The sequence below is a fragment of the Suillus clintonianus genome, assembly GCF_016758775.1.
Source record: "Suillus clintonianus strain FC179 chromosome Unknown DEU56scaffold_83, whole genome shotgun sequence".
Taxonomy (NCBI): Eukaryota; Fungi; Basidiomycota; class Agaricomycetes; order Boletales; family Suillaceae; genus Suillus; species Suillus clintonianus.
This window is the reverse complement of record NW_024539307.1, coordinates 14,802-41,270: the sequence shown is the minus strand read 5'-3', so window position 1 is coordinate 41,270 and position 26,469 is coordinate 14,802. Positions and strand designations below refer to the sequence as shown.

At 48.5% G+C, this 26,469-nt stretch overlaps 7 protein-coding genes across 7 annotated transcripts; 5 read left to right on the top strand and 2 right to left on the bottom strand.

Moving 5' to 3' along the window:
- Positions 1 to 4,594: 4,594 nt before the first annotated feature.
- Positions 4,595 to 5,835, top strand: DEU56DRAFT_561936 (uncharacterized protein). Its single transcript, XM_041346820.1, has 2 exons — positions 4,595 to 5,290; positions 5,345 to 5,835. The coding sequence occupies exons 1-2, from the start codon at positions 4,948 to 4,950 to the stop codon at positions 5,629 to 5,631; spliced, it is 630 nt and encodes a 209-aa protein (XP_041204739.1). The 5' UTR covers positions 4,595 to 4,947; the 3' UTR covers positions 5,632 to 5,835.
- Positions 5,836 to 9,814: 3,979 nt separating this feature from the next.
- DEU56DRAFT_823727 (Zn-dependent exopeptidase) lies at positions 9,815 to 13,186 on the top strand. Its single transcript, XM_041354220.1, has 11 exons — positions 9,815 to 10,202; positions 10,257 to 10,803; positions 10,854 to 11,220; positions 11,278 to 11,370; positions 11,421 to 11,557; positions 11,610 to 11,691; positions 11,745 to 12,004; positions 12,060 to 12,179; positions 12,231 to 12,340; positions 12,392 to 12,861; positions 12,913 to 13,186. The coding sequence occupies exons 1-11, from the start codon at positions 9,925 to 9,927 to the stop codon at positions 13,041 to 13,043; spliced, it is 2,595 nt and encodes an 864-aa protein (XP_041204738.1). The 5' UTR covers positions 9,815 to 9,924; the 3' UTR covers positions 13,044 to 13,186.
- A 228-nt stretch (positions 13,187 to 13,414) lies between these two features.
- DEU56DRAFT_983095 (alpha beta-hydrolase) lies at positions 13,415 to 15,709 on the top strand (the record flags this gene model as incomplete). Its single annotated transcript, XM_041359932.1, has 14 exons — positions 13,415 to 13,624; positions 13,676 to 13,815; positions 13,872 to 13,936; positions 13,991 to 14,031; positions 14,097 to 14,171; positions 14,225 to 14,232; positions 14,279 to 14,344; positions 14,397 to 14,466; positions 14,524 to 14,791; positions 14,851 to 14,956; positions 15,011 to 15,062; positions 15,117 to 15,367; positions 15,419 to 15,456; positions 15,509 to 15,709. The coding sequence occupies exons 1-14, from the start codon at positions 13,437 to 13,439 to the stop codon at positions 15,707 to 15,709; spliced, it is 1,569 nt and encodes a 522-aa protein (XP_041204737.1). The 5' UTR covers positions 13,415 to 13,436.
- A 598-nt stretch (positions 15,710 to 16,307) lies between these two features.
- Positions 16,308 to 17,807, bottom strand: DEU56DRAFT_823723 (uncharacterized protein). The gene is made up of 11 exons (XM_041354219.1): positions 17,640 to 17,807; positions 17,546 to 17,580; positions 17,468 to 17,495; positions 17,382 to 17,414; positions 17,260 to 17,333; positions 17,127 to 17,205; positions 16,992 to 17,069; positions 16,831 to 16,941; positions 16,731 to 16,771; positions 16,653 to 16,678; positions 16,308 to 16,595 (listed from the first exon to the last, which is right to left on the bottom strand). Exons 1-11 carry the CDS (start codon positions 17,749 to 17,751, stop codon positions 16,442 to 16,444), a joined length of 771 nt encoding a protein of 256 aa, XP_041204736.1. The 5' UTR covers positions 17,752 to 17,807; the 3' UTR covers positions 16,308 to 16,441.
- A 995-nt stretch (positions 17,808 to 18,802) lies between these two features.
- Positions 18,803 to 20,995, top strand: DEU56DRAFT_561739 (MFS general substrate transporter). Its single transcript, XM_041346819.1, has 6 exons — positions 18,803 to 19,547; positions 19,601 to 19,764; positions 19,812 to 19,900; positions 19,947 to 20,168; positions 20,220 to 20,589; positions 20,645 to 20,995. The coding sequence occupies exons 1-6, from the start codon at positions 19,224 to 19,226 to the stop codon at positions 20,802 to 20,804; spliced, it is 1,329 nt and encodes a 442-aa protein (XP_041204735.1). The 5' UTR covers positions 18,803 to 19,223; the 3' UTR covers positions 20,805 to 20,995.
- Positions 20,996 to 21,247: 252 nt separating this feature from the next.
- Positions 21,248 to 23,241, bottom strand: DEU56DRAFT_823714 (glutathione synthase). The gene is made up of 5 exons (XM_041354218.1): positions 22,835 to 23,241; positions 22,644 to 22,780; positions 22,454 to 22,585; positions 22,324 to 22,404; positions 21,248 to 22,274 (listed from the first exon to the last, which is right to left on the bottom strand). The coding sequence occupies exons 1-5, from the start codon at positions 23,219 to 23,221 to the stop codon at positions 21,395 to 21,397; spliced, it is 1,617 nt and encodes a 538-aa protein (XP_041204734.1). The 5' UTR covers positions 23,222 to 23,241; the 3' UTR covers positions 21,248 to 21,394.
- Positions 23,242 to 24,115: 874 nt separating this feature from the next.
- Positions 24,116 to 25,136, top strand: DEU56DRAFT_823708 (uncharacterized protein). The gene is made up of 10 exons (XM_041354217.1): positions 24,116 to 24,135; positions 24,186 to 24,218; positions 24,271 to 24,367; positions 24,425 to 24,453; positions 24,516 to 24,546; positions 24,598 to 24,630; positions 24,682 to 24,758; positions 24,813 to 24,867; positions 24,924 to 25,019; positions 25,082 to 25,136. The coding sequence occupies exons 1-9, from the start codon at positions 24,121 to 24,123 to the stop codon at positions 25,016 to 25,018; spliced, it is 465 nt and encodes a 154-aa protein (XP_041204733.1). The 5' UTR covers positions 24,116 to 24,120; the 3' UTR covers position 25,019; positions 25,082 to 25,136.
- The last annotated feature ends 1,333 nt before the right edge of the window (positions 25,137 to 26,469 follow it).

Here is a 26,469-nt window from a genome sequence, read left to right as displayed (position 1 = left end):
GACTAGGTCACGGTGAATTGTGGGAAAAAGCCTATCTGACTCAGGCGTCGTATGGGCTCGATTAGGATAAAATTCGACACCGCCACTTTACACAGAACTTCAACCTCACGGAAGGCAATTGCAAGTAGCCTATCACTGAAAAGCGCGTCTTTGAAACCTCGGCGCGAACCTCCCAATCGGACCTGACGATATTATGGAATGCGCAGCTTTTTACATTGCAATTGATGGGCGCAAAGCTGCTAACATGTACTGTGACCATCGGTTGTAATAACAAAGATGCGTATGTGTGGGACCGTCGGACGTCTTAAAGGCCTACTAGTACTGTCCGTTCGTGATGTAAGTGCAAATATCATCATGGCTCTTCGGTATAGACCACGCTAATGTCTCACTTATAGGTCTCAGCCAGGAAGCTGTTGATGGACTCGGACGTACGTCATGTGTTTCTGAATCATTCAAGTTGTTCAACGACAATATTGTAGAGCGATGCAACACGACCAGCTCAACTCAAGGATGCCCGTCAACTACCGCCAGGCATTTTTATGATGGCGTGGTCAGCAGCTCAGTCAAGCAGCTCTTGTTCTAACATCTGTGTTCACAGTCCTCTGTGATGCGTGGCATCTCTGCACACTGGCACTGTAGCCGCCGCACCGCCGCACCCTCTCTTCAGGTGATGTAATACCTCTTTCTTCAATTAACTTCACTCCAAACGAAAACCAACTCCAATACATCTGAACCCCTGGTCAAGACACCTACTCTATCTCATCACCGGTAATAGATGCTCGACGCTATTTATGCACGAGATGGCACATGCATGTGTGCATGTGTAGGCATGTCCTTGCCAAGCGCTGCCATTTCCTCGTAGATTTCAAGCCTAATATCAGCCACTTGCTTCGAATGCATCTCTGCTTCCCTCCAAAATGTGTTCCTGATCCAACTCATTCAGGCTTTTCATCATCAGAACGTATGTGAGTATCGCATGCTGCTCAGGCTCCGGCACCGTCGAGGTCTGTATATTGTTTCTTTGTTTGTACTCTCACTGTAATACACATACACATACGCGCACTGACCGGGTTCCTTTCAGGACCAATGTCTCTCACGCCCATACGCTGCTAGCCGCTAGCGGACAATCAGTGTGGTCCTGTTGAAGCATAACATATTCCATTATATATGCGGTCTGTGTGAGTCAGCACCGCACACGCCGGGCCCAGGGTGTTCTTCCCCGCCCGTCAATGAACGTTCTCGTTTCGAATGTTATCTCGTGGGTGAATGCCCTGACGTCCTTGCTCACTCCAATGCGTATACCCTCCCTCATTTCCACTGAGCCGTCGATATTCCGCGCACTTGGTACACATGAAGCACCATGTTCTACGAGTACGTACTTCCAACCTCACACTTGCAAATCTCCCCTCCCGCCAATGAAATGACTGGTACAGACTCCAACTCATAATCCTTGTATTCCCCGCCAAGCTCATGCACTTCGTCTGACATGCCGACCGGCACGCACACCCTGACGCCCAGGTTTATTCCTCTTTCCGACGTACCATTTGGGAACGCACGGCGTAATGTCTTGACACGTCGCTCCCGGCGTATCCAATATTCCCCTAAAATCTCTCGAGAACTAATCCAACTGATCCGCCTCGCAGAGATTTTATGTCAGGCAAAAGGAATAAAAGACGGGACCGAAGGAAACACATTGCGGAGTCTGTATATACGGAAACGCGCATAAACTCATGTTCCATGAACTATATTTGATTATTTACCTGGGTAGGTGGGTAACTTAAAGCCGTCTTGTCAGTTTGAAGTTAACGTTTAGTATATGACAACATATGACACGGCGTACAGTGATCGATCCGGTAATACTCTGCTACTTGGGGTATGCCAAACCTGTAATTATATTGCACGAACAGCCCCAGCTGGGGTTATTAATATGCTAGGCCGGCCCGGGGGATCGACAATGTTCTGAAGGTCCGATGTCGGGCATTCGGACAGAATGTCACAAGAAATGTCGTGGAGATAAGTTTGCGAACGTTGCAAATTGATTGCGTATATTGTGCCAAATCGGAACTGGCAAAATTAGCGAGAGATAAAAGGGAATAAAGTTGACGAAACATTGACGCGCCGGAGAAAAGAGGGGGAAATGTCAACCAACAGTCCCACGTCAGTAGTAACGGCACTTCCTGACATCGAATAGGCGCAGAGTACTGAGCGCAAGAGGTATGAACACGGAGATAGTACGCCGAGTTTCGAGTAAACAACCCGCATGGTGTTTCAATTGATTTGTGCGCAGATCCACCATAATCCAGAAAATCCGGGGAACCCATCTGACGAGCCAAAAACCCTTCAAGGGTGGTAAGTACGGGAGCCGAGCTATGTACGACAGTGGACAATCCAAAGTAGCGAATAAATAAAATGGTACTTCTTGTATCAGGTTTGTTACAGGGCCATAGAGCTGGAGGCTCGCTTGATCAAGGCGAGTAGTGTCGATGGTGGCGAATGTATATGGCACGCTGCCGAAGATTTCTTCATGCTCGACTCGGAGCACTAGTATAGTCATGTCGAGACTCGCTGGCGTCGCCCACATGCATATGGTCGCGTAGAACAAAAAGAAGGGCGTGGATTCCAACACGTAGAACGTAAAAGTCAGGGATCTGGCCACCTCCGAGTCGGGCAAAGTAGGCTAGCTGGTTCGAGCGGAGTCTAAACGCTGCTCATCGGCGCTTTGCACACATGTTAACGTGCCTCTCACTGAGTCACTACTGTCGCATATTGGTCGCACCTTCCGCCATGGATATTTGAATGACCGTCAACAATCCTCCCGCCCGCCACCTGCTGTTGGTCGAAGCTGTTACCAACTTACTTGTTTGTCGCCAGCTAGCAATTTGCAAAGAAGATTCATTATCTGGCAGTCTCACGTACTAAACTCTTTTCCTGTCGTCGGGAGGTGACATAATTCCCAATACCTTCACCGTTGCGTTTTCACTGGTACTTCTCGCACAAAATTTTATTGCGCTATCCGTACTGATACTACTGAACGCATGTTGGAGTGGTAGCGCAGCCTGAAGCAAAAGAGGTAGGACTAATATCTGAGAATGAAGAAGACAGCCCCCTGAGGACGTGCAGGCGCCGCCTAACGCCTTACGAGGAACTCTACCAGCACGCAATCGCAAATAGTTTCTTGGCAGTGATGAAATAGCACATAAGTGCCGCATTTAGGAGATCTTTCCAAATAAAATACTGAGCACATGTAAGCTCTTCCCTTGTCATTGAAACGCCAATGCCACATGACCGGCTTACGTTCCTATAGTATGATTATCAACACATTCATTTCGGTGCTATTATTTCGGCCAGCGAGGCTATACTGTCTGCTCGTTCCTATCTTTTCAGTAGCTCCATGCGGAGGCTCGCGCTCATTTCTCATCTCGTCAGTCTGCCATCAGGGTCTCGTCGACTCACTGTTTCTCGCTCGTATGCAGCAAGAATACGGTATACTATTATTGCGTGATTGTCAGTACTCGATCACCACGAGTGCAACGACCCCGGCCTATACCCCAGCCCACCTCGCAACCTGCAATAACACCTTCACTGCCCTTGCCAGATCCCACCCCATACGATGCAGAAGCAGCGACTCGGAGATGGGCCAAGACCGCTAAGCGTGCTCTCTGACTCCGACTTTTACTAATGTTTCCGAACTCGCCCCACCTGCATCCGTACGCAATTGGCCGTCCAACTTGCTGTCTTCCGCACCTCTTAGCACTAGCGTGCGCCACAGCACCTGCGTCAATTTCCTGGGAGGACGAGGTTAACCAGGTCATTCACACGAGCCTCTGATGGGTTTGTATTCTCGTCAATGAGTTTGGCTGAGCATCTGACAGCTATGTACATCCGCTTTCGCATCCGAAATGCTCGTCGGTCGCCGTTGCATCACCGCTGTGCTAAAAACATGTATGTGTAATGTTACTCGATCTTTGTCCCCTATTTCCGCAACAGGGCCCCCGGCGCTGGTTTCGACCTTTGTTCTGTTTTCGGGCTGTAAGTTCATGAGCTTGAAATTAACCCGAGATACTTACGCGTTGAATTACAATAGACGAGCATAGCATCACGGGACTGAGTACCTGCCTAGACTTACCTGTATGTCTTACAAATGAATTGATAGCAAAATCCAGTTTTGTATGTTCGGGCATTACGGAACCACAGTCGGGGTTGAAATGTTGTTCGTTGATGATAGGGGTGTCATCGGACTGGGAGTTAACCGGGCCAATTATCAAACGCGACGCCCAGTGAATCCGCGCCATGGACAGCCTCTGCACGACGCACGTTAAGCTCATCGCATCAATACCCAATCCTTCCTCTTGGCGTAAATTGATTCATATGCTTTTCACTGTCACAAAATAAACGAGTGAGTCCACTAGGATCGATACTGTTTGTCCATGACACCATGCTCTGGTTCTGCCGTCTGGGGAACCGTCATGCAGGCGGGAAGGAAGCCGCACCCGGAGACGAACTTTAAACCTTCGGCACGACGTGACATTGACGCCCTCCGATTTCATTTTCCATTCGATGTACGATATCGTGCTTCGTAAGTAGGGATAGACCTGTCACAGCGCAATTCTCAAGATCTGATCGAACCTCACCCGTCGGGATTGGTTCACCGTGGGGAGACATCATACTCCATGAAAAATTGAAGAGTTTGGTTGCAGGGCAGTTTGACTGGTTTTACCGGTAGGCCATCTAATCAAAAACTTCTACATTGGGATGAGCGCTACAGATTTTTGACTCCAACGATGTTCCGCCGGCCGTCAACTGGGTAGGGCGGTCCAAAAAAGTGCACTTAATATTCCCCTTCAAGAATTATGCAAGCAGAGGATGTTATAAAAGCAGGCTCATTCGATGACACTGGACCTTTAACTCCAACAGTAGACTCGGACTCACTACTGCGCGATTGCAAACATGCAACTCTACCGTAACACGCAACGTTACCAGCGTCCTGTGAAGCAAAGCAAAATTGCATCGCAGAGGCAGTATCGAGTCAAAGAGGGGGACGGGTTCCAGGAACTCCGAGACGTCATTCACTCTGTGTCGGGGGAGACTCCCCAGACCAGGCGCGAAACTTTGAAAGCAGGTATACTGGTTTCGAAATGTGTCTTGCCTTGCGTGCTCATCCCCTGCACAGCTGCAGAACTGCTGAAGCAGTTCTTTGGAGAAAACGGTTCAATTTCCAGGCATGAGCCACCCTTAGAAAGCTCGTCAGAATCTCCCTATGAAGCTGAACAAGGGCCTCACACATCTTATGGTACGTATATGTGGGCCGTCCGAGTCGGCAACGGGTTCTCATAGAACTTCTTAGAACGTCTTCTGGTCCCTGATGGCGAGACCTGCACGAACACTATTGCACCGTGGACAGAAAACGTTAGCCCAACGTCAGAGAGATCTGCGACGAGCACGATGCTGGAATATTACAGTGGCTATCCTCAAGAAGAGGCACAATGTATGGTCGGTTGTGGGGGCGATTGGAATTTGGTTCAACCAACCCCTTCGCAATTCTCGTTTTCCACGCAGTGGAATGATCTGTCGTTCGTTCACATGAACATTGATCAAGTCCCATTCTACGTAGAAGGGGTGGAATTAAATTAAACTGTACCTCGGGATTCAAGGAATTCTTGATTATTTACCTGTAGCAATATTTGATTGTCTTGCGTACCTTGTAGCTTCCGGTGTACTATTTCCCGTATTTATCGGATCTATGCCTTCGGTGAAATATGACTACCGAGAGGGTGTTGAGAAAAATAAGACCGTTTGACATCCTGAGTACGACTGGAGTAATGATTGTACTCCTGGCGTGTCAGTGATGATACACATATCATTTTTGAGGCACGCGAGAGTGTGCAGAGCCTCCATAGTAGCCAGCAAGGTCTGCAGACTTGTCACTGACTATAACCGCGAATTATAGGATCAAGAAAGGCGTCCATGATAGGGCGCACTCTGGCATGTCAGAGTTAGCATGGGCGTCCTCACCGGAGAACTAAAAATGACCTAATTTCATATTAATATTGTAGTTCGTCCCAAATCGCCAAGAGAGTGAAAATCACCGCGGTGTTTGTGGTGCAACAACTATCTTTCTAATAATGCATGTCGGGGAAGGGCTAAATGCAAGCATACAACTGGCGCCGTGGTGTTATGAACACAACCTTGAATACACGTAGCGCCTAATGAGCACGATCCATTCGTAATCGGCTGCATTTGGATAAATGGAACGAGCTCGGACAAAGGGAAAAGCAAAATGGGACACCACTCTAACACCTGAAATGAAATTAAGGCAAGACAATAATCAGAAACAAACCGCAGATTTCGTCGGGATGAGATGGATACCCATTAACAGTTGAACCCATCACAAGGTTCAGCTCCTGAGATGCGCAGCCAAGTGGATCCATGGCGGGCCAAGCGTGGGCGAAGACATATACTAATCCGAAACTGTCATACCGGCATCAGCTGAGATATGGAGTAGATGAGCAGTCTCCGCTGACGTGGTATATGCACATACTGGGTGGTGGCAGCGGCAAAAGGGTGGTGGTAGGGGGGGTGAGGCGGAAGGAGCCGCGGAAAGAAGGAGAAGGACATATTTTAGGATGTGTTATTTGTGTTGGCTAAGAATCAAGAAGTAAAGAATGAGAATATAAATTTAGTCGCAATCGGGTTTGCAGAAGATTCCGAGAAGGATTGTCAGTCGCAATCATATACAGAAGCATGTCACATGCATGGATATGTGGCGCGAGTCGAGGGTCGAGAATTCCTGGTGAGAGAATGCGCACATAGTTTCTACAATCCCCGGACCTATATTACTAAATGTGACAGACGACAAGATACTCGTAAACGACGAAAACCAGAGACGAGTGTGCACGCACTAAGAGCAGATGTCGGCAAAAACAGAACCAAACTCAGGGGGCAAGCTGAACCGCATCGGGAATGAAGACCACTTTCATTACGATATGGACCGGAGACGGGCTGGGACTCTCCCCGCAGGACGGTAAGGCCAACCTCGACACATGTACGAACCAGGACTCCAGCCACTACGCGAGGTCCTCCGGCACTCCCACGGAGGACCTATGCCAAGATCCACTCGGTAAGCGTAAGGCGTGTTGCCGTTGGAGACACCGAGGACACAAATACTAGGAGCGGGGAATGATTGACTTTGGCCCCGTTATCTAGCGAATAGATTACCTCATTGCAAACGGAGCCCTCCGAAAAAACTGGTAACGGAACATAAAATGAAATTTCAGTGGAACGCAAAGAGAAACAATGTTTCAAATCCAGCTGGATAACGGGTTAGATCTAGAAATTTCGGGGCATAAGTTGTCTGATTATGATATGCTTTGGGCAGTGGAACGGGAAACGAATGGAATACGGACAAGACAATTGAAGCCGCTTAGATCTCTTCATCAATCCCCTTGAACCAGCGCCTTGGTTTAAATTTTACGTTACAGAGACTCGGAGTCGGCTCAGAGTTAACGTGCGTAGATCATGTTGGGGGTAAGGGTGTTTCCGCAGCGCTCATAACGTTCCATGCTATCCACGTGTGCGTGTTTTGTTAACTATTGACTCATCTAAAAACCTTCGGTCAAAGAGCAAGACTCCGAATGACAAACCGCATTTGGTATAGCTCAGGACTCGATCTCGTAATTACTTGATGATGGCTCTTCAACACCAATCAAACACTGTCCCTCGCCATAGACTGATTGGTAGAGAATTGCATCACTTGACCACACTGATTAGGACGAAGCGTCAATGTGCTACCGAGTAAGCGAAACACTGACAGAAACTGCACTAAGACAAGCAAATAGTTAACGTACGAGAACAATGATTGAATAGGGTCAGGTACTTGCGGGAACGTGATCGTGATCATCAAATGCAAGGTCCAAAGCAATCCCATGATAGCACAGCCGCTGCAGCTCCACTGAGCTGCCAGATCAAGTCGTAAATTGACCATAAACGGTAGCAGAAATTATAGAATTTCATTGAGGATGCAGGCGATGGACCAGAATTTCGGAATTAAAACCCATATGCACTCATTCAAGAGTCTCGGCTCGAACCTGCTCGAACCGTAGAAAAAGTCAAAATAGACCGCGTGAGCCGAGGCGATTTGAAATACCGGATCATTGTATTCATTTGGTGTGAACTCGACGCTACGGCGGGCTCAGCTTGTCCCACAATTCATGTTTGCTTGAGGAGATGTTCCGAATCATTGGAGTTGATGGTGGCTATTCAAGTGTTGGGAGGCTTATCCTGATCTCGGTTTGCTTACAATGTCGTGATTTGATCGCTGAAGTTGGTGTGTGAGACAAAAATAAAGTCAGCGGGCTCCAGAGTGCCCCATGGATGGGGCCTTACGTGGTTAATTAAAGGCTGCGGAGAGCCGGCGTCCCAACAGTGCGGCCAATTACAAGGGACGGCGTTGAAATTTGAGCACCGACAAATGATTGAGTTCGAGGGCTGTCATCCCGATAAGCTTGCCGTCCTTCGGATCTGATCTTCCATTGGCAAAAAAACTCCAATGGCGCTCAGAGATTATGGCGAACCTCACAGTTTTCCCTCGTAATCAGTCATCGTCATCACGTCACCATGTCCACCATGTCGATCGCAATTGAGTGTGGTGTGGCCCGTCTCTCCCCACTGTAGAGAAGAATTAGAATGTTCGCCACGGATTGGGGAAGTTGGGGCGTCTCGTCCACATTCAAACTCTGTTGAGAATTTAGGCACTCACAAACATGATGTCCTTGCTAGAGCTTTTTCTTGCTGAGCCGCCGCGTCGGCCGTCAGTATTCCCCATGCAATAGTATCTTCGCAGTTATGTTGCCTCGCACAACTGCACGGAAGCTTGAAGTGTGCCGCTATCTTGTGTCTGTGAGTGCACTGAAACGACTGGGCTGATCGCGACGGTTACGAACGTATCAATCGCAGTGCGTGGAAGAAAATCTCCGCTGTATTCATGTCATCGAGATATAACATTGTTCAATGGATAAGGATATGCATCTGCATAACGATAAGTATTGAAAACGAAGAAAAGGAGCACACGCGTGAAGAAACGGCCATCGGGTGACTATGTGGGAGCATGAGGTTTGAGAAAGAAAAACGGAGCATACCTATCGAGAACTGCCTCGTCATCCACCCCCACTCGTAAAAATTTTTGTTCTCCGCTCCACTCAAGATATGCTTGCCGCCAGTGGAGAAGGTAATGCAGGACACCTTGCCGGAGAGCTTGAACATGACGATGGCTTGTCCATCGTGAAGCCGCCAGAGGTAAATCCGGATATAGTTGTCATCAGATATGCTGCAATGAGCGTGCCAGCAGAGTTCATGGCCATCATGGGCCTTCGACAATGGTTTTTGTGACCCGGTGCCGGGTGGATCTACATACCTGACTGCCATGTGACCGTGTCAAAGATCCTAATGAAGCTACTGGTGATCCGGAGATAAGCTTTTTTTTCTTTTCATTCAACGGTGTCTGACTGTTGAAATGTATAGTGGTCGCTGTTCCCAAAGAGACACCAACGTGTGTGCTATGGAAGGCCCTGCTTTCGGTTTTTTGCATGCTGCATCGATATCATGTTCTGCTGTACGAGTCGGCATTCAAATATTGGTGGGGGGGTAATCGAGGTGATTACAGGCTGCAATCTGTATGTTCTTCAGTCGCGATGAAGTTCTGTTGCAAGATCGGATGTGCCACGTCCGTCGCGATCGCCGTGGGATCATTGTTTATTTCTGAAGCTGTAGCCAAACAAAGATTGAATTGATTAGTCAGTTAATAATGAATTTCTCAGACACTGGCAAGAGCCTCATGCAACATCACAGTGAATCGGCGTAGTCCGCATATATATATATATATATTCATATTCTCCCACATCCTCTCACATCCTTTCATCCATCTCCAGGATGATCACAGAGAAGAGTGAGAAGGCAGGTTTCTGTCAGCCTGCTAATGAGATACTTCCCCACCCTTCAGGTCTAGCTCAGGCCAGGAGGCATCCAGGGCGGACTGTTCCCCGCAAGTTCCTGGTTCTTGCGAGTTTCGGATTTATCTTTTTCTTACTCTTCAAGGCCCACTCTACCTCCTGCTTCGTTGGTTTGAAGAAAGGCTGGCAAGCATACCATGGCAAGAAGTATTCTGAATCCTATGATAGTTATATAAAGCGTATCGAGGAGGGCTATCTGTGAGTACGAACTTGGTGATACATATCAAGATCTCAGTTCACCCGCGTCTATAGCGCCGTTCCATCCGCAGAGTCTGCGCTTGCAGCTTCACGTGACTACGCTACACACCCACATTTGGCTGGCGCAGTGGAAGACTTCCAGGATGCAAAGGACATCCTTGCGCTCTTCCAATCCGAGTTTGGTATCCCTACACCTGCTACCGAGCCCATCTACCCGGCAGGCTCCTCCGAGTCCCGCGAGGCAACGCTCAGTACAACCTCCAAGCTCAGCAAACCTGCCGCATGGGTCGATATCTATTACCCTGTCATGAACACAGGGAATGCAGACGGCATGGCCGTGGAACTGCTCGGTGAGAGTGACCGGCCTATCTGGAAAGCCGACCTGCTAGAGGATGGTGATCCTCGTGACGAGACCGCTGCCAAGTACAAGAATTCAGTTCCACCCTTCCACGGTTTCAGCGCTGCTGGAGAGGCTATCGGCCAACTGGTGTACGCAAACTACGGCACCCATGACGACTATGAAAAGCTCGTTGGCGCTGGAGTTGATCTCACAGGCAAGATCATCTTGGCTCGCTATGGTGCAAATTTCCGTGGTCTTAAGGTGAGTTGTGTGGTATCTAATGGCGTGACATATTACTGATGCCAGACAAGGTGCAAGGCGCAGCAGCACGCGGGGCAGCTGGTGTCCTGATTTTCTCTGACCCTCGAGACGATGGCAGTGTCACTGTGGAGAACGGGTATGAACCGTATCCCGCCGGCCCCGCCAGAAATCCCACATCCATTCAACGCGGCTCGGTTATGTACCTCTCTATCTACGCAGGTGACCCCACCACCCCAGGCTACCCTGCATATGAGAATGCAACTCGTATCGAGGCAACCAATATTCCAAATATTCCAAGCTTGCCACTTTCCTGGGCTAACGCCAAACTTCTTTTTGAGGAGGAGCTCGGCGGTGTCCTTGAGGGCACCAAGTTGAACGGGAGAGTTGGAAGCAGAAAAGTCAGGATGGTTAATGATGGTAAGCCGTTTTAATCTCATTTATTCAGTCGGATCGTTGCTCAGTATAAACGTGCAGTGGAAGCCAAGGTCACACCTATCTGGAACACCATGGTTGCAATTCCTGGCCACATCAAAGACGAAGTCGTCCTCCTTGGGTGCCACCGTGACGGTCAGTAGTGCGATCTTCCTGTGCAGTACGTATCTCATATTTCCTCATAGCTTGGGTTATGGGCGCTGCGGATCCCACATCCGGTACTGTCTCTCTCCACGAAGTTGTTCGGGGACTTGGTGCACTTTACAAGCGAGGATGGAAACCACTGCGTACTGTTGTCATTGCTAGCTGGGATGCTGAGGAGGTCAGTACGATCAGTCATTGTAAACAGCTCTCCTTATCCATAGCTGCCACAGTACGGTCTCATCGGAAGCACTGAGTGGGGTGAGGATTTTGCCGACTGGATCCAGGAGCATGTAGTCTCCTACGTCAACGTCGGTATGCCTTTCTTCCGTATCGTGTATGTGTTGTCTGCTTAAATTTGGCGATAGACGTATCGGTTTCTGGTTCTCGCTGGCATACTTCTGCTTCCCCTTCTCTCGCCCACCTTATCCAGCGTTCCGCCCAAGACGTCCCTCACCCTACGGATGCCCAAAAGACCCTGTGGGATGCTCATTTTGATGTTGGTCCTTACGAGGGCCCCATAAATGCCGAATTTGCTAGCATGTGGGACAAAAAGACCTCGAACGAACCACGAATTGGCCCACTCGGATCGGGAAGTGATTACACAGTCTTCCTGCAGAGACTTGGTGTTCGTCTCTCATCATAAAGTCTGCCGGAGTGCTCGACTCATGACGTCATTGTAGGTTGCCAGCTCTGACCAAGGCTTCGGTAATACTCCGACAGATGCGCCATACCACTACCACTCTATCTATGACTCGCAGATGTGGCAAGAGGTGTACGCAGACCCTGGTTTCCACAAGCATGTTTGTTGTCACACATTCATCCCTGTGTTCGCCGATCTCACATGTGACTAGGTTGCTGTCGCGCAGAATTTGGGTCTGTTGACATTGCGTCTCGCAGATTCCATAATCCTCCCTCTGAACACCACTCAGTACGCACTTGAGCTTGATTCCTACGTCGATACGTGAGTGTTTACAAGTGAAGCCGCATCATATGCCATGCTAATCCTTTCCAGCGTCGTCGAGTCTACTTACCGTGAAGAGATTCTTCCGGATCTACTTCCTCTCAGGAAGGCCATTGCAAAGCTGCAGGATGCAAGCGCTAAGCTTGACGAGGAGAAAGTTGCTGCCGAGAAGGCTTTCCGTAAGGCGTTGAAGAATATCAGACGTGTTCGCAATCCCCGCGTTGTTCGGCGGATCATCCGATGGATCAAGGAGCATCTCGGTATCGGTGCACAGGAAGTTCAAGACTTGAGGTTTGGCGCACTCAAATGGATGTCGTCTGTAACAGAGTCAAGGCCCTCTGAAACGGATATCTGCAAGTCGCGTAGCAAGGGCCCGCTATGTGATTTCATACAGGCAGCTAGGAGGGTTAGAGCCGCCAATCAAAAACTCACAGCGTTCGAACGTGGATTTATTTCTGAGGACGGCATTAAAGATAGAGAATGGTATAGGCATTTGGGTGTTGCTCCCGGGAAACACCTTGGTAAGCCTTTCTGCGTTATTGCTGTGCATTTAGCTAATGTATTCTACACAGGGTATGCACCGACGACGCTGCCGGGCCTAACGGAAGCTATTGTCTTTGACGAGGATCGCAGGCTCGCCGAGTATGAGGCTGCTCGACTGACCACACTCATTGAAAACCTCGCAAACTTCATTGAGGTCTAACGCACAGGAGTCGTTGTATTCTACCGCGTGTAGGCTTACAGGCCAGCAAATATGAAGCTCAATATGACCTGCTTTCTTAAAACTATTCTGCATCAGCCGGTCTGGTGAATTCGAGTGAAATGGTAGCCGGCTACCGAAGATCACATACGATTCTCAGGCGTGTCAAAATACGATTCAGATTATGGACAAGCACGCAAATCGTGCGAGAAGAAAGATCCCGAAGAAAGCCTTCACTGCATCGACGCGTTAAACTCGGATCATTGAGGTTTCTACTCGCCTTATCGGAACCGAGCTGCATCATACTCATTTACCATCGATGACATCTTAGAGCACATTGATAAAGGCGCGTTTACTGCATATGTAGGACCTTCCTTACGCTTTCTTCTGCACAAGATGAACCGACTCGCGTCAGCTACGTTTTTGGCCTTCCTCGTACTGTCCGTTTCAGTCTATTGCAAGACTCAGACGCAGCAGGTCTTACAACATCTTGCACCGATCGTGAAGTTGGATGATGGGATATTCACCGGCATATTATTTGACGACACGGCACAATTTTTGGGCATTCCATTCGCTCAACCCCCGTGAGTATGACCACACAATCAACATGTGATCAACGGGCTGAATTTATGCAGCATCGGGAGCCTTCGCTTCCAGGTCCCTCAACCGTTGCCCCCTTATGAAGGTGAACACCCTGCAGATGCCTATGGTCCAGCCTGCCCCCAGCAGGGGTCATCGACCAAGAGAGGGATGATTACTGCGTCAAGTGAAGATTGTGAGGAATTATCTAACGTTCTACTTTTCATTCCGGTCACGCGAGCCGTTCGCTAGGTCTTACACTCAATGTCTTTACGCCTGCTATTACGTTCCCTGGGTCGAAACTGCCTGTGGTCGTGGTGAGTCTGACTCTGATGTCCTTCCGATTTGGTGTTCCTGAAGCCTAGTTCTAGTACATATTCGGGGGTGGTTTCGAAACAGGCACCAGTCGATCGTAAGTTATTCGGCACCATTCCGTTTTACGCAAACGAATAAGACCCGAACTAACATTCATATTAGAGAGTTCGGCAATATCACGGTTAGTAGATCCTTGCATATGCATGAGCCAGTTATCTATGTCAGCATGAACTATCGGTATGTGGTTTCTTTCGTTTTTGCACTTTCTTTCTGACAGCGACGTATCACAGGTTGAGCGGTAGGTCGCCTCAAAGTGGTAGCTGTCTGTACTAACATCAGTATAGCTTGGGGATTTCTAGCGAGTGAAGAAGTTAAGCAGGCTGGCACTGGAAACCTAGGCCTCCGAGATCGTGAGCACACTGGTTTTTTTCGCTTTGCCTGAATTAATTGAATTGTCCTCAGAGCGACTTGCACTTCATTGGGTGCAGAAGTATATCGGCGCATTCGGAGGCGATCCAGCAAAGGTAACCATGTAAGTGCCTCCGCTAGTTACGTGTATATGACCTGGACGACTCTCAACATAATAAAGATGGGGTGAAAGTGCTGGAGCAATATCCGTCGCTCTCCAGATGCTTGCTTATGATGGTAATAACGAAGGTCTCTTTCGTGCTGCATTTATGCAGTCAGGATCCCCGACACCAATGGGCGACATCACCCACGGCCAACGTTATTACGATTTTATTGTTGACGAAACAGGGTGCAAAGGGTCGAGCGATACGTTGGAATGCTTGCGAGGGGTACCCGGAGATGTTTTACAAGCTGCTGTGGACAAAACACCGTCCTCCTCATCTTACCAGGTTTTTGATTATGTTTCAGTGTTGGAAGGTTTGATGTTGACCGACTATCTTTTTGACAGTCACTCGTTTTGGCTTGGATGCCTAGGGCAGATGGAACGTTTTTGTCAGACAACTTCCAACGCCTCATCCAGAAGGGAAAAATTGCCAACGTGCCATTTATCACAGGTTTGAGCCTTTCATTACTTTGATCAAGTGGTGTGCGGCTAACTCAGGATACAGGTAACTGCGATGACGAGGGAACGACCTTCTCCTTCAGCACTGCCAACATCACGTACTAAAGCTCGCTTTTCACATTCGAAGACGCTCATTCACTTAACTCATTTAGGACAGGCGAACAGTTTCATAAGTATTTGAAAACATATTGGGCGCCAAATGCAACGGATGAGGAGATCGATGGCATCTTACACGTGTATCCCGAAGACCCGACCACTGGGTCTCCGTTTGGAACGGGGACGCTCAACCAGTTAACTCCGCAATTCAAACGCATAGCTGCTTTTCAAGGAGATTCAGTATTTCAAGCTCCGAGGCGGTTCCTTTTATATGAACGATCGGGGAGACAGAAGATTTGGACCTATCGTGCGTGTGAAATTTCCCTTGTTCGAAACCAGGGGATAATCATCTTGTCAGTCAGCAAAGGTCTAAAGGCAGTCCCATTGTTAGGCTCGGTACGTTTATTTATTGAACCAGGTGTTCAAAACGCCACTCACCTCGTTCTAGTTTCACGGCTCAGACTTCATTGATGAGATGCGGGGCGGTCAAGGGAGCTTGTTGGATCACTTGATTAGATTTGCAACCAACCTCGATCCTAACGGAGATCTCAGCGGTATCTTCTGGCCACAATACACTGTAGAGTCAAAGGACATGCTGATGATTGGCGAATGGCCTTGGTCCCCACCTACCATTATCCAGGACGTATAGGAAGGAGCCGATAGAGTACTTGATGAACTTCAGTTTGACTCACCCCCTGTAGTACCTATATTGCCGTATGCAGCCGCACATCTATCTGAGTATTCCGAGTCCGGGTCATGCAAGACGATTCGATGAAAGATGGAAACGAAAATATTCCAGCTCCTTCATGATCAGCGGGCAAGCTTAAGGAAAGAGATTCCACAGACTTATTAATTGGCCTATCATATGCTGCAAGTATGTTACAATGATGACGTCACCGACGGAGACCACTAGTGCTAAAATTTTGAAACGCAAACTGACTGAGGCAAAAGGTGAAGTTGAGTTCGTCATTCGGTATCCTGGTTTCCGCGGCGACGTGCCACATGCATGTACAATCAAGATGTAAGAGCTATGCCATTCTGAAGAGAGGACGATGTTAGCAATCCAATTTCGATTTCTTCGTCATGGAAGCATACAACACGCAGAGCTTCAAGCTGCAGGCCTCAGGTCCGACCAACGTTTCAGAATTCGATGATGAGTCCTGGTAGATGCCAGTGATAGAGCGCGGCTACCCATAATATGTCATGGATACCAAAAGCACCTGGGTGGGGTGCGACTCAACACTTACTTTAATAGCTCAGCATAGTTGAGGTCTGGTCAGCATTTTCGAAATGCCCCTTAGGTCCCAAGCAGATAAACAGACAATGTAGTTCCTAAATATAGCTATTATTTGACATGAATACACTACACACATAATGTCGATTAAACATCAAGTACCACTGTCGAGAATTGAGCTTCTCCAAACTGCATCGCAGATACATCCGCTAGTGATGTAGGAATTCGTGCTCGTCCTTCACTTGCTCGTAGGTTGAAAAGGATCCGAGAAGCTAGAACGCTGTGGATGACGATCTGCGGACTAGTGATGTGATACAGGATCAGTTGGTGATGCTATCGTTCAAGTTGACGTACTCACGAGTCTGTGATAGAAACCCATGTAATCTATATTCAACAATAAGCACATGGATGTCAGGCCAGGCGTACTGCAACGCACCGGAGGAACCATAGTCAAAACTATACTGAACGAAGACACGACTGGATAAAGGGTAGCAAGTCAGCACGCGAGCCAGCTTTGGTGAACAGAGTTATCGTACTCATGATGCAAATCATATATCTCATTGAGTCATTGAAAAATGTTTCTTGGAGTGATCCGATGGCATTGCTGTACTTTCTGGATCTGATGTACAACATCAAGCACAAGAGGACTGATTCATGCGTGAGTTCGAAAATGTTCTCGAGAGACGAGCAGACTGACCCAGTTCATAGAGTAACAGAGCAGCATACTCGAAGACGTTGTTCCTCCCGCCCGTGAAAAGACAGTCGCCCGGATTCGCTGCCCGCCATGAGTTTCATTAATAATGTCACAAAAACGAAAGACTGCATCACAAACGTATGTTAATTGCAGTCGTGTTTGAGGAATTAAACACCAGAGGAGTGTCCGAGATGATATAGGAGACCGCGAAACAAACCTGGTCACGGTTCGATGTCTAACATTCATGGTGAAAGGCGAACGAAAAACTTACCACAGGAAATACCAAAAGGAATGTCAGCAGGCGCTTGCTCCTCCAGGAAGCGTGAATCCTCGTTATTAGCAAGCCTAGGGGGTAAATGTCAATTTTGGGAGCTCATTCAAGAGATGTCTTACCTTCTGCGGCTATAATGCAGATGATGTGCAACACTGAGTAAGGGGTGGATAAGTAAATTAACGTACAGTAGGCTGTGCACGCTAACCGTTGGAAGCCTGTCCAAATCTAACACACTGCGTGGTTGTCATGGATATTGGCGCGTGTAAGGGGTGTTATCACTCACACTTTCGCCAGGATAGTATTGTGTTCGAAGCGCAGCTATCCATCGACCATGAGCATTTACCGCCAAAAAGGGATTATAAGCACATGTAATTCACCCGTGAATGTCATACCAATGCCAAAAAATGGCAGGTACCGTGATACAGTGAATATAAATCGCACAAATGTCCATTTGCGATGCCAGACCCACTTTGACTTTGGGAAGGTCATTGAAGGATTCTGTGATCAGCGTACTACACGCACCTCTGCCTCTAGAGTAATGAAGTAGTCGAAAATCTAGTCAAGTACATTAGCATCATCGCATACTCCCGAGTTCAAGTGAGTGAGGGCACTCACTAAGACAGCAAACGTTCCGACTAAGGTATTTCAGTCAGCCATGGTACTCGCTCAGACAAATGATAAGATCCGAACCATTGAAGTACTGTACGGATCAAGAATCAATCAGAGACCTCGAGGACTCGGCATGTTGCACACCTTAGATCCCTGAAGACCAGCGTCGACGTACAAAGCAGTAGCGTGACTCATCTAGTTTGAAGAAAACGGATCAATGCTTCTCGTTGAACGTTACTCGTAACCCCACTATATAAGCACCCATCACCGACGGCTGTGTTACAAAGTTGAGCCATCAGTATCATCCTGACGTACGCCAAGCGTTGCAACACGGATCAGCGCCGACGCTGATCATTAGGGAGAGCAACGGGGCGATATGAGCGACAGGGCTGTAGGCTCGGATCAACAATCATTCATGAGGCACTACCGTGACTATGAGACGTACGCCACCGCACTGCTTTGAGTGACTTACTTGCAAGTTGCGATTGAATATTTGCCAAATGAAACTGCGAGTAAGCAAGATAGATCAGCCAGTCTCAAACACAGACGTCGTATTCTGTTGGAAGAGTAGTGGGGATGGATGCCCGGAAGCAAGATGGGGGCGTAAACATTGGGGAAACCATCAAACTTGCGAGCTTTCGGAGGATCATGATAGAGCACAAAACCGTATCGTCGGAGTTGGGAGTTTTGCTTGATGATCGTGATGGAGCGTTTCACTGGCTAAAATTTACGCAGTAGCAGACTATAACATACAAGGGATGACTTACGATCATACATTGCACGAATGCTAGAGATGGTATCCCGTTCTACTCCGTCAAATATACGTAATTAGTTGCATGGTCAGACAAAGATCAGACACATAACACACTGGCAGCACAAAGTATGTACCGAATGAGGTTTGATTGATCAAAATACAAAGATTCATTTATAACTCATCTGCTGGTACCGTCCTTGATGATCATGTTTGAACTTTGAAATTTGAAACATCATCATGATATCAATCCTTGAAACATGGAATTACGTTGGAGGGACTTGCCCGGGTACTGCGTACTCAGCGCTGATCAAGCACAAGTCGGCACTACGGCGAGTAGTGCCCATGAATTACGGCCCCCAGCCATCATTCAACTCAGCCGCCGCGGCGATGCCTACGTGCGATCACGTTCCGCGCTGAAGGCCGAAATTACGAGCTTCCTTACCGGTATATTCGGGGAGCCCACAAAAGCGGTGATTTGCGCGCTAGAAGTATCTCATATATAATGCGGACACGACCAGTTGCCTGTGGTTGCCTACTGACTGCTCTCTTTCTGCCTATCTTACCTCGGTGCCTGTCTTGGTGGTAATCTGTACTCTCCATGGAGGACGTGGAGAAGCAAGCCAACTGTTCTTCGATTCGTGGACCGAGCATCGAGACGGGCACATATGAAAACCTCAATCGACACAGTGCTTTGCGGCCTCCTAATGCGCTTTTACTGCCCTCGCACACGAAAAGATCAGATGGAGGGTGGTCTGGTTGTTTGGCTGTCTTCGGAGCATTCCTGGCCCTTTTCTGTTCGTTCGGTCAAATTAATGCTTTTGGAACATACCAGTCGTGGTATTCGGACCACCAGCTTGCTGGGCATTCGCAATTTAGTATCTCCTGGATTGGTTCCCTTCAGTTATGGACTTTTTTCTTCATGGTAAGCTATGTTGATTGTCGAAGTCGTTTTTGCTCAATACCACATGAGACTAGGGAGGACCTATAGGACGCCTTTTTGACGCATACGGGCCGTCGCCCGTGATGATCTTTGGGACACTGCTACTGGTTTTTAGCACATTGATGACGAGCATCTCTACGGAATATTATGAATTCTTATTGTTCCAAGGCTTCTTCTTTGGCCTTAGTGTTGCATCGCTGTAAGTTCGCTGCTGCTCGCTGAGCGTCTTCTGATTTTATCCTACAGCTTCTATCCCTCATTAGCTGCAGTTTCGACTCACTTTGATAAGTACCGTGCATCGGCTCTTGGTGTTGCAGCCGCTGGCTCTGGTGTTGGTGAGCAGTCCACTTATATCTATTCGATCCGACTAAGTTTGTCTAGGCGGCGTCGTTTATCCCATTATGCTGCGCAAACTCTTCTTGTCCATTGGTTATGCGTGGGCTGTCAGAGCGTCGGCGCTACTTTCTGCAGCATGTTGCGTCGTGTCCCTTGTTACCGTAAGGAAAGTTGGTCATAAGAAATGCTCCGGATGGATAGATATCAAGATGTTCAAGGATTCATGCTTCATGCTGCTTGCTACTGGATCCTTTTTCATTTGCCTCGGTAAGAAACCGAAATCTTTTCATGGGGTTATAGCTGACAAGGGCGAAAAAGGAATATTTACTCCATTCTTCTACATCGTGAGCTATGCCGAGGATCGAGCATTCGTTTCTCAGAATACTGCATTTTACGTTCTGTCAGTAATGAATGCTGGGGGCGTATTCGGCCGCATTGTTCCCGCGATCCTCTCTGACAAGATGGGGCGATTCAACCTCCTTATGCCCACCTCCTTCTTAGCAGGCATATCTTGCCTCATCTTTTGGATGCTTGCGAAGACAATGATCGCTGTGATGGGCTTTGCGGCGGTGTATGGTTTTCTATCCGGTGCATTCATATCCGTCATTACCCCATGCGTCGCGCAGATATCAGATATCAGCGAGATAGGGTCTCGCATGGGGGCACTGTATACACTGATATCTGTCCCGTAAGATTGTGACCGGACTTGTTTGTTAAACATGTGCTCACTGTTGTTCTTTCAGCTCTCTTGTCGGTGGACCCATCGCAGGAGCTCTTATTCAATGCCAGAGAGGTTCTTACACCGGAATGATTGGACTATCAGGATCAAGCATTATATTCGGGTCCTTTTTTATTCTAGTTTGCAGGCTGAAGATAAACAAAAATATCTGCGTAAGAGTGTAGCGAGTCGTATGCGAACGCCTCACAGTGCACCCTCTATCCTTCCTTATTTTCTAAGTTTTACGACTGGAAACATTGCATTAATGATGGCTACAATTCTTGTGCTGTGGTGGAATTATTGTATTTTTATCGTTGCGGGGATGCACAAGCGCTATCATTTGTGACTGGCTGGCAGGGCCAGGGACTACTTATCCAATGAATTAGTATATTATGTTTGTGATTCACTGAAAAGTACTAATTAAGACTACGCGAGCCTACGCGAGCACGGTGCCTGTACGACGGTCACTTGAGTACAGTGATCCAGAGGTTGATGCGACAATGGGTAAAATGGGTGTACATGTGATCATCGCGACTGGCCTGGGCTCTCTGCATTCGGTACCTTAATTCGGCTACCGTTCAAGAGAGGAGTTAACTTGACTATGTCTGATTCATGAAGACCTTTAATTCATGCATGTGTCTAATATTGTTGTTGGGCTCGGAAACGATATTTGAAAATAGAACGTACTTTTCATAGAAGCTCTTCAAGTATCCCTGTTCGCCAGCGACAATTCAGTTTAAACGTACACATCATCCATCCTGTAAACAACAATTCTTCAAACAAGGATCACACTATCCAACACCGAAAATCCAGCTGCAACCCCACCCTCATTACTCTCTGTCCCCTTGGTCCTCACAAGCCATCCCACCTCCCTCTCCACTACCTCCCCCGCTCCAAACAACGCATACCCAAAGATCCCCAGCTCAGAGATAACCTCCGTGCGTACGACTTTCTTCTCTGTGCTTCCCTCGTTGGGATCCGAACTGGACGGGGACGCGCGTACGAGGTAACCGCTTACCCCGCGTGGCGTCTCGATCATCTCCATTGCAATCCATGCTTCGCGTTCTTCAGCGGGCAGTGAGTCTAGGAATGCAGGAATGGCTTCGCGGTAGACGTTGTTCCCCCCTCCTTCGCGTTGGGGCTTTAACACAAGCGAGGAGGCTTTGAGGCGCGCAAGACGGGTTCCGGGCGGTACGTTTCCTTGTTCTGGAACCTGGAGGTGGTCAAGCGCAGCGACGATATCAGTGTCATTCGAGTCGAGCGCCCACATGCCCATCCAGGTGGCTCGGATATCTGTTGCGTGGGCTGTGAGATCGAGAGCGTGTGTGCCCCATTTTGCACCTTCATTACTGAGAAAACGCTCGAGTACCCCGGGGCGCGTGAGTGCTTCTTGGACTTTCTTCCCGCCTGCGAGTTGTAGGGGAAGGGATGGACATTTGATGGCGCGGCTGCGTTCAAGGAGGAAACGAGTGTCGTAGTAGGAGGGTGCAGGAAAGTCGGAGGGCGTGTAGGATGCGCGGAAGTATATTGCGGAGATTTCGTATGGTGATGGATTGGGGGAGGCGTGTGTGATTGTGAGGGCGTGGGTGGAGGGGTCGAGAGATGCGGAGATGGCGAGGTCGGCGAGTGTTTGACGAATGACGCAAATTTGATGTCTGTCATGCGGGTTAGCCCGTAAATCGTGTGGGAGAGATTGGGATGTACTTCTCGAGCAATTCGTATTCTAGCCATCGTTGGTCGAATACGTTGCGTTCGTTGGGTTGCACGACGAACAAAATGCGCGCGCTGTATCGGTGTAAGCTGGCAATTACAGACTAAATACTGTTGAACTCACTCTTGGACGCCATACGCTGCGTGGGCCTTGGCAAGACCTTCCGCAAGTCCAGAGGTGGTGCTGTTCTCTGGGAAATTGTCTGCAGTAAGATATGGGGATGCAGAAAAGTAGGAGGTAGACGCCAAGATATTTCTAAACCGCATCAGTCTCTACCAAAAATATCCAGAAACCAACAACAAAATAGACGGACCTGTGCATAGCAGCCGCACGCTCAGAAAGTGGACCAAATGACGAAGAGATAGTATTAAACTCGACCTGCTTCAGCGCGAGTCTATCTTCCGCAGCATGCAAGAGATAATCCGATCTAAACAGGCCGAGGTGCAACGGCTACGTGCCATCAACGCCCCGCCCTGCGACATCAGAAAGAAGTCTAAGACCCACTTGTACTACGCCGTACTCCCTGATGTTCTTCCACCCTCTCCACAGCGTCCCAGTGAACTCATCCGCCTTGCCCACGCCCTCCTCGGCGCCCATCACTGTATCTAAGAATTGGGTATCCATTGCTATACGCGCATATAACACGTTATATACGCTCTGCAGCCCTCTTGCAGCCTGGAATTGCGCACGGGGGAAGGGCGCGGGAATGAGTGAGAGGGGGGCATGGATCGCGGTGGTTGGTATACGTGGTTGGGTGTTGGAAGGAGATTGGGAAGGTGGAAGGTATAGTAATCCATGCGAGAGCGCATAGGTAGTTGCGGTGAGTGTCAGAGCTTCTAATTGCTCTGGAGTTAGCTGTGGAGGCCAGGTGGAGAAGTTGAAGGAGGCCATCAACGAATGGGGTTACGTACAGATGAGTTATAAGCAGGAACAAAGATAAGATAATACCACGTGTCCACCAACTTGCGTAAGCGGACCTTGTACTTCTGCGACTTCTATACCTTGGCCCTGTAACACTCTTTACAGCGGTGGCAATGCTTCCTGCCATCTACATGATATGTCTACGCTGGCCATTGGTGAGGTGTCGTGTGCCAACAACGGAAAACGCCAACATGTCACTCTCATCATTGCTGTGTGAACATATCGACTGGGAGAATAGCCGGTTCAGTTCAATATCTGCCAGTTGCCAGTGACACGCTCACGATGACGAGAAGGGACCACAAATATGGAATTGTCATGCAATCCGAAGGCAGGCCAATCCAATTTTCTCCAGCTCTGACAAGCTTACCGCGACGAGAAGCAGTGAGGTTACTAGGGTTAACTCAGGCTCGTTCGCACCAACTGCAGACAGTTGTCGCAACCCTGCTGACGGCGAAGATGAAACGGCGAGATTTCTTGACACAGCGCCGCATTGGACGTTAGATTTACATAAAACGCTCCCTTTGCAATGCGAGAGGGCGTGCGAAATGGTTGTTTGACGCCCATCTACAAAGCCACTTGCAATTGCCGGGAGGCCAGCACCGCACTTGAAGTAGCGGCTCATTTATACGAGATAAGAAAGTCATGATGTGTGCGTGAAACTCGGTTTTACCTCTTGAAGGCATGCGGAAGGAGTATTCGGCTGACGATATCGCAGCGGCCAGGGGTCTGCAGTCCTTGACAGTGCGTCGCCCTCTTGATCGTACGAGGGCAAGATAATAACATATTTGCCATGCGCCACCAGTACCTATGCAGTGCGCATTATTCTGTGAGCTGCTTCTTCTTGGTACTAACTTGGCAGCTCAGCATCGATGGCTACATTCTGGGTAGGCTTGTTTAAATCTATTCCCGTCCGCCGTTAAGCTTGTTAATCCAGACCTATGATTATGTTTGTTCACTACATGAAGAGGTAATGCGCTCGTTCTGTAATACGCCTCTATTTTGACATATGTTATTCAAAGTGGACATTCCTCCTTCGGTCGCGCTGGACCAAGGCAAAAGGGCTTTATATCATTACACGACATGTCCCCTTTTTGCCCCTCGCCACTGAGCTATATAGTGCGTTCGGCTCCAGCACACATCTTCCCAATAGTGAATTAACATATTGTGCTTCAGAGCTCTTCACCCCGAATGAGAACCTCGATGTATGTGGACGTGCAGTGGATTTACCCAGTGATGAATGATGCTTATTGCATGACTTCACCAGAAATGCCGGATGCTCATATTGATTGAATCATGTACGTGCACAATACATGCTACAATGGACATCCTTTATGAGTTCTCCACAGGCTTCAATATAATATTAGTCGCTTGCTCTGAATGTATCTCTCCTTCCCCTTGAGATCCATGTGCTCCTGATCTGATTCATCTAGTCTTTTTTGTACTCAGAACATGTGCGCTCTGGAGCAACAATATAATCATACTCGCAGCCATGTTGTTTGCCTTTCTTGTGAGTCCCCTCACTCTCTCCACACCTAAGGCTTGTGGTAAATGCATCAGTCAGGTTGTTCTGGTTGCATCCATCGGCGTTAGTTTCATCACTGTTGGCCCCATACAATGTTTGCGCTTCACCTACCCCCGCCACTATTCGCACATGCTCACTCCTCTTTCACAGTTACGATCAGCGCAATCCCAGGCATCACAGGCTGCTACAAGAGCTCGACCAGGTTCAGCTTCGTATCATTTCTTCTCTTGTTTGCATTTCAATGAGGTTTGTTGCCGGAAGCCGGATGCATGCATATACAGATGGCATACTGACTGGTGTTCTCCTAGGACTGGTCTGCCTAACGCTCATACATGTCATGCAAAGCTGGCGGAGGAATGAAAGCCCCCTGTACGCCATCCTGGTGAAGCATAACATATTCTACTATGCATCCGGTCTATGTGAGTCATGACTTACACATGTTTCTGTGCTCATCGATGATTATTCTTGTTCCGAAAGTTCTCTCGGCCATCAATGTCCTCGCATTAATGTTGTTTTCCGATGTACGTGAACCCCTAAATATCCTGTATTATTGAGTCGTTGGTGTTATGCACACCCAGTCCGTGTATCACTCCCTCTTCGAAGAGTATGCACCTCTAAATTCTGCTGCGAATATCTGCTAACCACACCCCCAAACACACATGTACAGTTTCGAGTGCGTTATTCTTACAATCATCGCCACGCGCATGCACCGCCATCTTTGGCAGATCGCCCGGGATGCACACAACTCTGATGGCATTGGGATGACTTGTTAGTCTGATAAGGGCCTGGCGAACCCTGTGGCTTATTTGCCGAAGTGAGATTTGGACTGCACGAGATGGCTGGTCTGGGTGGCGTGGTCGGGTTTGGGAAGTGCTTAACTTGTGGGGATATAGTTCTTGCCGTGGGCGGGAGGTGCGTTTAGCATAGGTGTTGAATTCGTCACTCGTTGTAACGTCCGCATTCTGCCATATCATCTCAATCTGACTCATACTCTCACAAACCATTCCTGGTGTGTCCATAAAACTCTTGATCGTCCGTCCTCCCATGGCACTGTCCGCTCAATCAACCGCGCAGTCACGGCCCCTTCCATTGAGGATTCATTTCGTTTATTTTCTTTGTTGTGCATCTGCCCCGCATGCAGACGGGAATTGACGCTGCGGCATATGGACGTCTATGTCATCTTTGGATCCAGTTCTTCTGTTATCATTATTATCTCTTTGTCCGCGTTGAGACTCCATATTTGATTGCCACAACCTCCTCAATCTCAGGTTAGCTTTAACACTGGCATGACGCCTCGATTCTAATTTCAACCATCGTTAGAAACACGTCCTGGCTGCAAATCGTGGTGCTGCAAATCCCGAGCACCAGTGATCCTTCATTCGTTGGGTACTCGATAGCAAGTATGTACATCCTGCATGGGACTAGATTGTTCCCTCGCCATACTGCACATACGCACCCTCAGTGTCAATTCCTGCAGACTATATGGTTTCAACATGTTGTTCTGATCTCGCGGCAATTTCCCGCCGTATAATTTCCCCGAGTGCTTGAGCGCTGGTATGATGTCAGTGCCAGGCTGTAGCCATGCGACCTTTGCGTGGTGTACAACCAAGACGTGTCGACCCGCTGTCTGTGCTGCGACTGGCCGTTCTGTTTCTCCGCTGAAGAAGCGTAGGTCGCGGACGACGAGGTACTGAAG